Source organism: Embiotoca jacksoni, unplaced genomic scaffold, assembly GCF_022577435.1.
Source record: "Embiotoca jacksoni isolate LCO1_2020_lvr unplaced genomic scaffold, fEmbJac1.0.p SCAF_9, whole genome shotgun sequence".
NCBI classification, from domain to species: domain Eukaryota; kingdom Metazoa; phylum Chordata; class Actinopteri; family Embiotocidae; genus Embiotoca; species Embiotoca jacksoni.
Genome location: NW_027185447.1, coordinates 18,549,041 through 18,561,183, shown reverse-complemented (window position 1 = coordinate 18,561,183; position 12,143 = coordinate 18,549,041). Strand labels below are relative to the sequence as shown.

At 41.9% G+C, this 12,143-nt stretch overlaps 1 protein-coding gene across 1 annotated transcript; it reads left to right on the top strand.

Moving 5' to 3' along the window:
• Nucleotides 1–7,220: 7,220 nt before the first annotated feature.
• LOC138193379 (uncharacterized) lies at nt 7,221–11,693 on the top strand. The gene is made up of 4 exons (XM_069141381.1): nt 7,221–7,492; nt 7,655–7,754; nt 8,548–8,716; nt 8,965–11,693. The coding sequence occupies exons 1-4, from the start codon at nt 7,276–7,278 to the stop codon at nt 10,165–10,167; spliced, it is 1,689 nt and encodes a 562-aa protein (XP_068997482.1). The 5' UTR covers nt 7,221–7,275; the 3' UTR covers nt 10,168–11,693.
• The last annotated feature ends 450 nt before the right edge of the window (nt 11,694–12,143 follow it).

Below are 12,143 nucleotides of genomic sequence, written 5' to 3'. Positions count from 1 at the left end.
GAGTCTATTGGAGCCAGATGTTTTCTGGAGCGTAGCCACTAGTGTTGTTCCTGACAATATTTGTCAAATTCCATTTACTGTTGCCATGACATCGAAGGTTTGCAAAATCTGGAATTTACAGGTGTTTGCTCTTTGATGTCCTACTTGGTCATATTGGTTCATTCATATTTGTGATTGTTTTCATTTGTATATCTGTTTGTAATGACTAACTTGTCTTGTGATCTTGCACACGTTATTTTGTTCTCAGGTTTCTTGCCAAAGGAGGAAAAAAAAAATCAAAATAACCGAGAAACAAATGTAACAACGTGGAACCCTCTCAATGAAGATTTGGACTTAAAGCATTAAATTAAAGATTTCATTTTAGCTAAAAAAGGGGAGGTTTTCAAACCAAAACAACAAGGAAATGTTTAAAAAAAAAGAAAAGGGGGGGGACAGAAGTGAGACAGAGACAAGCAGACACACTTGAGAGTTGTGAAGCAGTACAAAGAACTGAATTAACTGTCTATCACAAGGGGCTGACAGTCACGTGGGGCATGTAAGTCCTCTCCCACAAATTAATGGCTTTTCGTAGTAGTCAGGGAGATGGGGGGCTTATTCCCTAATGTCAACCCATCACTGTTCACAAATCCTCACTCGTCACAACTCCCTCTATTCCCACCTCTCACACTTTCTGCTATCTTGTCACAACAGACAGAGTAAGGATGGGGGAGAGGGGAGGGTAAAGGGGAGGGTAAAGGGGAGGGAAGGGTGAAGGAAGCAAGGGGTTTGGCTTTGAGTAACACCATCTCACCTGTAAAGCAGGAACGACTGACACCGGAGAGATTTTTTGCTGCTGGTCCATCCTCCTCTTCATAAGAAGGACCCTGCAAAGAGCTGCTTGCGGCATCTTCAAAATCAAAGAGAAATGTAACAGTTTAATAAATGCACACTGAGGCAGATGTGAAGAGAATGGAAAACTTGACTGACAATGAATGTTTCAACAAACAAAGGCCATGCAGGTGAACATTAAACATGAGGAGAAGCTGGGGCCAAAGCTGACAAGATAATGACAAGGAAACAGAACTGTCAGAAAACTATAAAGGAAAAAGTTATGATCCGGCAAACTCATAGTGGTACACTGGGACTGAATGGGTTGGCTGCAGGTGAAGCAGACTGGGGACCTGGAAGCAGGTGAGGTGGGCGTGGCAGGCAGGAGATGGAGCATACAGAGGGAGAGAGAGACTGGGGACCTCTGGTGGATGGAGGGAGGGATACACGGAATATACTGAATAACTGAAAGGCCTAAAGACCAAACTGAGACAAGAAATAGATGGGGGGGGGGATTTAAAAAAAATTGTGAGAGACTTTAGAAACAGAGAGTGAAGAGAGCATGAGAGAGAGCTGGGTGGAGGAGAAGAGAGTGGCTGAAGCAGCAGGTGGAGAAACAGGGATTTGAGAGGAAAACACAAAAGAGGCACAGTGGGCGTTGATTGGAATTTTCCAAAGGGAGAAGTGATTACCACAGAACCATAGGGGAGATGGCAGGCTTATTGAGAGTGGGCTAATTAATTTGAGTGCTAATACAGAAACCACAATATGGAGTCCACATCTCCTACGCCTGGATGACTGCTCACTCTAACGCGTCTCAGTCTGTAGTCAAGTATCACACATGAATTCACATGTAACAGCACGGGCAGTCACCTGATATCACATTAGCACGACAGGAACGATGGCACTGCCACAGTAGCCGAGGAAGTGTTAACAAAGTCTCAGTATGGTATCAATTAATTTTCTAAATGCATATATTATCTCAGATATACAAATTTAAACCCGCTGGTTGTGTGGCTATTCCAGCTGGGAGATTCCAAATTATTCCCAGGGCACTTTTTCCTATCATGATACTTTATGTCCATCGACTCTCATGATCAATAAAGGCCGGGTCATTCAGAGATGTAGATAATAATCAATATCAGCATCCTTCACCTATTCGCCCACAGGGACACGAGTGCACGGACACATGCAGTCGATGATGCATTTTGAAGAGGAACATACAAAATCCCGTTAATTCCAGTGCATCCCTCCATCTCCACCCTCAGTGAGCTCCCCCTTAAGGATCTCACCTAATGCGATCCCCAGTGACCGTCCACCGTCTAAATGCTTGCTTTTATAGCCAGAAGCTTTGATATTATTCTGGCCTGGCTCAACGCTCTGCTTGACAGCTGAGCCTTCGTTTTACAGGGATAAAAACCAATTAAAAATGTTCTTAAATTTCTTGCAAATGCTGCAAAACAATGTTTAAAGTAACGCTTTTGTGTCAACACACATAAGCCTGGCTGCGATGCCAGATGATGTTTACAAATTGTGCTTCTCTTCTCCTCAGTCTGAGCAGATAATGAACGAAATATACCCCACCCAGGTGTTTTAAGACATCTGCGAGCTGCGACTCTTCTCCTCCTCCCACGTACTCCCACTTATTTGCCCCAAGTCAAATCAATATATCATTAGCCAGTCTCTCCACGCACCCCCACCGCTCTTTATCTAGAACACCTCACCTCACCTCCCTCTCACTCCACTCTTACTCCCCCCTCACATTTCACACTATTTCATGCTGTTTTTCTCCCTTTACCTCGCCTCTCATCTCCACTCCTTTGGCCTCCACCTCCCCACTCTTTCTCCAGCTCTGTCTCTGTCCTTTGTGTATGTCTCTGCATCTGCTGCTGATGTGGAAAAAAGTGTGAAAGAGGGGGTCAAAAAAAAATGAGAGGGTGGGGGTTAAAGGTATATAAATTTGAGTCACATCAGGTAGAGATGGTGGGCGAGGTCAGGCATATGAAAGGGTGGTGAAGAAAGAGCAGAGCGAAGCAGGGAGGAGATGGGGAGCATGAAGGGGGGAGGGGAGCGTGGCTGTGCTGTGCTGTGCTGTGCTGTGCTGTGCTGTGTGGGTGAAATGAATGTGTAATTGCGTTGTAGTGGCTCAACCCTTCAACGACTGAGTGATGGCGAGAAGACAGCCGCAGTACTCCCCGGTAGAGGTGGCGGAGACTGCGGGTTGATGTGCTGCTGGGTAAACAGAGAAGGTTGTCAGCATCAGTGTAAAGGCACCAACACCACCAGGTAGCAACATGCCCATCCCTCACCGCAAGGTGTAAAACATGGCAAGGGGGATTGATGAGCATGAATGAGTTGGGAGAGGGAGAAGCAAGCATGGATAACTGGTCATCGGATTGGCGCAAGGAAAAGTTCAATGTTTATTTTTGCCTGTTAAAAAAAGGGAATAAATTATTGGTCCATTTGTGGACAAAAGCAGGAAAGGATTGGCCTGCATCTCCCTCCGTCTGCATCTACTATTTCCTCTCCTCCACCTTCCCTCAAAACAGGCTGGCCATTCACTCCCAGCCCACCCCGCCCTGCTTACCATTTTATATATTCTCTCCTCAATCTCCTTTTTATTTTCCTTCCTCTTTCCTTCCACTTATAAGACAACGTGAGGAGGGGTGAAGAAGAGGGTAATTAAAATGGGGATGCTGTGCAGTGAAATGAAGCCACGCAGTACAAAGACACACCTCAACCCTTACAGCAAATACAGCCGATGAAAATGTGAATGGAATAAAAAGGATTGATGTCAGGCAAAATAAACATGAAAACAATATATTGATTCAAATTTTCATCAAATGTTTCTTACATGAAGAGGAGATATCAACTACGATGACCCATGTCGCCCGCTCTCTGTCTCGCACACACATCAGGAACAAAGCAGCATAGCTTTGATTGATGTGCTTATACAGCTCCAGGGTAGCTAATGAAACAGGTGAGACAGCGAGAGCTCACATAAACAAGAAGGGAATCAGATCCCAGTTTGTGTACCATGGTTACTGCAGGGAGAGCGACTGGCAAGACCATTGAGGGTGCAGATGGAAGAGTCACCTTGAGGGAGAAGAGGGGAAGGAGGAGGGACGGGACACGGTAGCAATGCCAATTTATTTCTTTTTCAGGGCATAAGCTTGTCGATACTGAGAAACACACTTGGGGAGCAATTAATCTGAATTCATGATTGCACAGAAAGGTTATAACGTATGACAACTACATGAGAAAATCATGGAATCCTGGAAAACCCTCAGGTTTCAGCTACTGCTGCCGTTCACGTCTGTTTGTAGTGCAAAAGACTGCAAATGTGTTCAGTGGTGACTAAACACTTGGAGTCAGAGGGGCTCTGGTCTCTCTCTTTGTGGAGGTGTGAGTGGAAATAAAATAGTATTGATTTAACTCACAGGCACAGCATACAAGAGTATCAGTGCGCTCCATGAGAAGTCCGAGCAGCCTTTATCCGCAGCGGTGCTTCCCTGATTTACTGTCTGTCGCAGCTACAGATTCCAGTTTCAGATCTGTAGTGACACATTTTAGAAGACAGGAAATGTAAGTGTTTTGTTACATATCACTGATTATAAAGTCACAGAGTACAGAGTTTATTTCAAATGGCTCTTTTATAAAATGGTGTCAGGTATTGCTGCTGTTTTACTGTTATTTAAAAACCCTGAAAACTGAGCAGGACAACGTCCCCCCCACATTAAACCACAGTGACATCTATTGGTGGACTGCTGACACTGAACAAAAGGATCGGTCTGCTGAGGCCTATTCCTTTGGGACATAGAGCTCCATTGTTGTTCTAAAACAATTAAAAATCAATTAGGTACGCAGTCTCACTGACACGTTCCTTCATTAGTATGAACATGAGCACTGAGGTTTATTTTTAGCCGATCTCACATACACACCATCCTGTTGCCATCAGTATTCACTACACGCTATCAAATCTGCAGATGAAAATAGTACCCAACAAATCCCAATTTACTGTTTTGGAGTAATGCTGAAAGCACAAGGTCAAGATGTTTTAGGAAATTACTTATTCTTTACTGAAAATGAGAGAAGCCGAATCGCTACATATCTTCATTGGTAGATTTCACAACAGACGCTCTGACTTGTCGCAGTAGCTAAAACAAAGGTGTTACCAATAATATTAATAGCGGTTTCATTCCAAACCAATTGTCCCAGTAAGCTTAATCGACTTCATTATTCACACCACTGCTTTTCTTACTTAAATGTATCCAATGAAAAAGGCCTATTTTATTGAAATTAAATAGCAAAGCATGAGAAACTGAAAAAAGATTGAACAAAGAGGAACGAGTAAGGAACCATTCTGGAACAAACTCTAATTCACGAATAGACCGGTAGTTATTAAAGCTGATATGATTTGCCCCAAAATTTCTGTTCTGACCACACACAAACTGACAACTTGTATATAATATATATAGATATATACTGTACTGTATATACTGTGCATTTTATATTTTATATTTTTACTGCTATTTTATTGCTTTCTATTATTCTATTATTATCTATTGCTTCCTGTATGCTGCTGTAGCGAAAAAAATTTCCCCTCGGGGATTAATAAAGTAACTACCTAACCTAACCTAACCTAACTTCCTCAATGCATCATTCATGATTTCATCCGAGTCATCTGCTATGTGGCATTTAACCAAAAATTATTCCAACCATGTACATATCTATTGCTATCTGCTGTTAACAGGTGCCTCATTATTTCACTGTTACCTTTCCATAAATTCTCACTGCAATACTTTGATCCTTGATTAATTAAGGACCTAATTATTAGCTGCTCACCAATTAATCCCCCTTTATTAAGCTGTTAACTACTCAGGATGGTGTGTGCCTCAAATGTTTGCATGAGAGGAGGAGAAAGCTCAAGTGGTGCTGAAGCCAAGATCAGCGAGCAGACGTGTACCAACAATAAGAGGAAGTTCTATTTAAAAAATTCATTTCACTTTTGTGACAATGTTTTAAACTAAAACAAACTCAAGGTCGATTCGAATGCGATGTGTTTCTGGTTGATGACTGGAATGAAGGTGCTGAATATGAAGGAAGGACAATAAATAACGTGAGTGTTCGGGGGAGTATAAACAGCATATAGGCGAAAGTCTTGGGAGGTATTCGGGCAGACATAAAGCACCACCTAGGGCCTAATGGGATACACGTGACCACAGAGGAAATATTAACATGCATAGTCTAGCAAGTCATTACAAGCTGGAGTAGAAAACCATACATGCTCTCTGAGCCTCTGTCCTAATTACTGCCACCTCTGTGATCTGTTAATGGCCACAGCTGTGGGATTGTTAGGGACGGTCCATTAGAGGTAGCACTGCAGAGGAAACCTATTGTTAGAATTTTCATGTTTTAAAGTGCCTTTGACTGTATTTGGGGAGAAACGCTGGGTTTGTCAGACTGATTAATTTTTTTGTGTTGCTGTTGAAAGAACCAAGGACGCATTACCTTCTGAGTGCTGCCAAAGATGCATGTCTTTAAAGTGATATTTTAGGCTGCAAATTGTCACATACCAAGACATCTATTTGTACTTTGTTTTCCCCCATCTATGCCCCGCTCCACTTAAAAGACATCACTATGAAGTGTAGCGTTAATGTTTACAGGTTTACAGGTTATGCAGGATCTTAATCAAATCAAACTTCATTTTCATCGCCACTAATATAATTTTGACAATGTAGGTTTGAATGTATGTTTGCATGTTAAATATTATTTCAACTTTTAACTGTTGCAGAGTTGTTGCTATTAATCTGTCAATACAATATACGAGTCTACATGTTACAGGCGCTGCATCACTTCTGTAACCTCAGATTTGTGGCCTGATTGAGGCTATTGCCATTGCAATAATTTTAACATACTGGATCACATTTCATATTTAGACAGATGTTACCAAAAGTGCAGCCACCACAGTACTAAGTCACATTATTTAAACCACAAGTACAATAAATGTTACTCATCATAATTTGCATCATAATTAAAATGTTGTTTTAGGATTATAAGATTTTTTTTTTTTTTTTTAAAGCTTTTATTCAAAAGGAGATCACAGTGATCTTTGATAAATATTGATTAAAAAAATAAAAACATTTTATGGCACATAATCTGAAGGATCACAGAAATCACAGCGACCAGCAGGGGTCCTCAGTGCTCCGTGTGACGGCGGCGCAGACACTCATAAGCAGGATTAAACCCTCCTCAAACCGCGGTTTTGGTCAACACTTTACCGACGACGGCGCTACACCAGAAATACAGTTTATCTACTGACAACGTTGTCTGTGATTATTTAGCCTTTACGTAACGTTTAAAAAACAAACCCGTCCTTCCTGGATGACGTCGTCAACGAGGATGCGCGCGCGTCTCGGCAGCGGAAGTGGAGTTTTGTGTTGCTGCGGGTAAACTTCCTCTCAACACATGCTGAACACACTGAAGCCGGAACGTTTTAAAGCAAAATGTCGGCATGTTGCGTTTTTGGTTGTAAAAATCGATATTCCTCAAACCGCAGCCTTAAATTTTTCAGAATACCGTCCGGGTCTCGGCCGTTTCAGGCTCCAGGCGATACAACAAGTGAACGGCAGCACCGAGGAGCTGAAAGAAAATACTCGTATTTGTGGCGCTCATTTCACATCAGGTAGCCTGGAGATAACTGCGGGGCTTTCATTTCACGGCTTTCTTTTAAACAGCTGGCTTTGCGCACTGGTTAAAGTAGATGGACATGGTGGAAGATATATATATATATATATATAATCTGAATTTGCCAAAAACGTTTTGTTTGTTTGTTTTTGTTTTGCAGGAAAGGCATCCATGGACCAGGACGGGCCTGACTTTGTGCCTTCTGTGTTTACATGCTCCAAACAAAGCAGGAGGAGATGCCCCGAGAACAAAGTAAACAGGTCAGAAATATGGAGTTCATTAAGATAAACTTCTGCATAGACATATTGTAAATTGTCATCATATGTTTCTGTTTTCTGTGTGCCAGCAACAACAAAACACGCCTAAATCTTACATAATGCTCAGATAATTTCATATTGATTATCAAAACATGTTTATTTGGCAGAAACATACAAAGTGGAGGCTTTCCTGCAGAACTGAGCAAATTAGTTGTTTCACAGAATAATAATAATAATTAAAAAAAAAAGTAGTATGATCGCAAACTGAACGTCTTCGTGTTTTTGATTGTCAGTCAAACATCTCACGTTTTGCCTCGCCGAGGCTTGAAAAACCACATGGTAAAGTTTAGGGGGGAAAACATAGTTAAGTGTTTTGGCACAGAAACTACTCGGTTAGGAAAAGATCTTTTAAAGAAATCCTTTTCTCTTGCCTACGGACTCAAACCCTGGTCTTCTGGGTTAAAGTCCGGGGTTTGAGCCATCCAATCACCCCCAACCTGCCTCGCTACTCGAATTTGAGCACTTTTGTACTTCGTCAAATGACCTCCACATAATGTACCGACGGGTGTATTACACGTTAACACTTGACACCTGGTCTTCACCACTATATTTGTTCTGTTGTAAGAATTCGGTCACTAAACGTGAACTATTAAAGGATAACCATACAGCAAGTAATACACCGCTTCGTTGTTGCAGCCTTGCAGCACTAATGTCTCGTACACACTTTTGACAGGTAGATAAATGAGACTTCTTTATCATGAATTTAAATCAAATAGTTTTCATAATGTTTCCAAAGGTTGTACAGTCTTAGAAAAAGGCCTCACCGTACAGCCAATGCAGAAACAGAAGATGGATCAAGTTTGACTGAAGTTGATTCTCCTGACGCCCCTCAGTCCTCTGGTTTGGAAACTGCAAGTGAACTTCCAGAAGAGACACTGACACCTGCAAGACCATCAGTACCAAAGGTAACAGCCACAACTTGTTATTTCTTATGGTTTAACACAACATTAAATCACTATACTTTATTTTGTTGTGTTTTTTGTTTGTGTGCTTAAAATATTAGTAATTCTGTTATTGCTCAAGACTAGTATTGGTTAGATAATTTTTCTGCTCTGTCAGGTAGAGTACATTCTAGATTTTTGATTCAAGTTTTATGTCACATCTTAAATTGCTCTCTCCCACAGTAATAGTCTCTTCTGTGTGTGTTTTCCAGGAAGGAAAAGCATTTACGGGAGAGGCTGAGACAGACACTGAAACCAAAGAAATCCAAACAACCTTCAGCCTAAGCAAGACATTACTATCTTTCAAGGCAACAGCAGGCACCCCGAGACGAGACAAAATGAGCCCCATTGTGCTCCTGAAGCCTGTAGTTTCACCAGCAGGTTGCTTCCAGTGTGAACAGTGCAATCAGACCTTCACCAATGCATCGCAGCTCGTCAAACACAAACCCCAGCATGAAGAACGGAGGCCCACTATTTGTGACATTTGCGGCAAGTTCTTCACAGATCAGGCAGATTTCAACAAGCACTATGTCGCCCACCCGGAGGAGCCTTTATTTCCCTGTAACATGTGCGATCGATATTTCACTTCAACTCACAACCTCAAGCGTCATAAACTGCTCCATGTTAAAGATGGCAGGAAGTGCCCCAAGTGTGGCATACTGTTCTGTCGACGTCACAACCACCTTTTGTTTCGGCCGCAAACGGAGTTTAAAGAGGAGCCTAAGGAGGAGCTTAAGGAGGAGCTTAAGGAGGAGTCTGAGGAGGAGTCTGAGGAAGAGTCTCAGGAAGAGTCTTCCACCGTTGAGACACAAGATTTAGACAGTGATTGGCTCCCAGAAAGTGGTATGCTAAATAAGGTGAAGCTGAGCCAGATGACTAAAAAGGTTGACAATGCGCAGAGCTCACAGACCATTATACCTCTACTGACTTTGTCTGCCCCGACTGTTGCGCCTACACCTTTCAAAATCTTTAGATGTTTCCCTATTACCTGTGAGACCTTGCCTCCAACCTCAAACACGATAACTTTACCAGAAATCCCTCAACCAGTGTTTCTGAAGCCGTCTCCTGTTCAACCATGTCCACCTTCTCCAACACCCAGCGCATCCAGGAGCCCAGATGCCTCGTTTCAGATGAATGCGCCGTCTGACAATCCTGCAACTTTACCTCCACCTCATATCCCCCAACATGAAGAATTCCCACCCTCGCTGAGGATGTTCTCACCCAGGTACCTCACCTCAGCATTACTTGAGGTTAAAAGAGATTATGAATACATTTTAAGCAAGCCAAAAGGTGTTGTGGTCGAGAAAATCGTGAAGGCGGAACCAGATGAGCCACTGATGATTTCTCCGTGTGAACGAAGCATCAAGCAAGAAGAAAACGAGAGAACGGCTTATGACCTTGAGGTTGTACTGTGATCTAAGCAGTGAGGGGGGGGGGAATGCCCGAGTTGAAATGTTTCACTGGTGCTTTGTATGCGGGTGGATCAGAAAGCGTTCAGACTGCTTCTGTTGCTGGCGAATGGGGCGCTGCACCGTGATGTGCACGGAGCTGGGGGAAGCAATAAGCTCTGTCAGTAAGTATTCCAAGTCGTGTCGCCTGATCAACATCAGCACACATTCGTGGGACCACTGCAGCGTGGGCATTTGCACCCTAGACCTGAATATGCAGAGGGAGCGCACATAACATTTTATAGCTTCTCCCTGCTCTGTACCGTTGTTACCGTTATGTTTTGCCGTATAGCATGAAGCAGTTATGTTCAGTTTATTATGTTTACTTTATTATTCCTCTGATGCACACTTCTTTTCAACGCCTGTTTTTTTTTTTTTTTTTTTTTTTTTGGCAGTTGGGCTTAACGTGGCTCAACACACTAATATATTTTGACATAAGTGCCTGAACCTGCTGTTTTGCTATCTTTTTTATTTGGTGAGAAGTTGAGATCTTTCATATCTTACTCAGCAATGAGGTAAAATTGTTTGACACTGATTTTGTATGCATGTAGGATATAACTGACCTGGATTGTAAAACTGCAGCAGGTGGCATTTAGGCTGCAGGCTGTATTCTGTACTTAGAAATTTGTGGTGTAATAATCCCTTTAGTCTGTAAACAGGAATTATACGAATAGCTCGCATCTTATCTCATAAGAGTCATCACTGAATTCAGTTTTCCCATCTACCTCAGCTGACGTGAAACACAAAGACAATGTTTGTTGTTTTGTATAACAGAAATATACTGTATCTGCACAGAATGTGTGTATTGTCTCAACATATATTCACCAAGGTAAAGATTCCAATATTTGGTACATACGATTTTAGATTTAGAAGCAGGGTGAGACACAAAACTGCCAGTTAGAGACTGGATTTTCTCACTAAAAGAAGCTACGCTGCTAAACAGATAGACACCAGTTTTGCGTCTGCTGCAGAGCTGCTGTTGTGTAGGTCACACTGAGTCTCGGTGAGAACAGACAAGTCAAACATGTTACTGTACTTTAGATGCCAACACACTTACTGACTCTGAACAAAAGTTCAGCGAAAACAAAAAATGGTTACCAAATCAAGTCGATCAGATTTTTTTTAATCTAGTTTATATCAGTTTCAGTCACTACAGTCAATAGATGACAGTTTTATTAGATTAAGTGTATCCACAATGTTGTCTCCCCCCTTAATGGAGACTCTTAGTGTTTGGGCCAAGACAAATTAGGTTGTCCTTTTAGAAAAGTTTAATTTTCAGATGACATGCCTGTGCCTAATCTAAAAATATGAATTCACACTGGTTTTGATTAAACCTCAATCCGACTTACTACAAAGTAATTTCCTCTGAACTACATTGTGTGCATGTTAGATTCTCACTTAGACACAGGAACCAGAGATGTCAGAAAGAAGCTATGCAATCTGTCTTAACTGAGATACACTCTGTACCTACCATATGATAAAATAAAATGACTACTTTATTTGTTTGAATTTTCTTGGCTGGAGAAATGTGCAAAGGGAATAATTTTGTGGCCAAACCGTTGAAGATTTTCAGGGTAAAAAGAGTCATCAGATGTGTCCTGATGGTGGCAATAGAGGGAGTGTTAAATTGACCTAAAAATGTCTGCCCGCTTTTCTTGGACTGTCCTCTTATCAGTGTGATACTGCAGTCATACTGCATTAAAATCGCCGGTTTGTTCGGTGAGCTGGCATACAATCCGATTGCACAGAAAAGCCCGCAGTACAATAAGGTGCCTTCATGCTTTGATTCCTCGGACCTTTATGTCTCCACACAGTGTGTAACTGTGGTTTCCAAAGAGTAGTTCTTACCTCAGATTCTCCCTCGTTTGAACTAAAAGAAAACAACCCTGTTTCTCAATAATATAATGTGCAGATGACCAAACTAAAGGCTTTACAGGTGAATA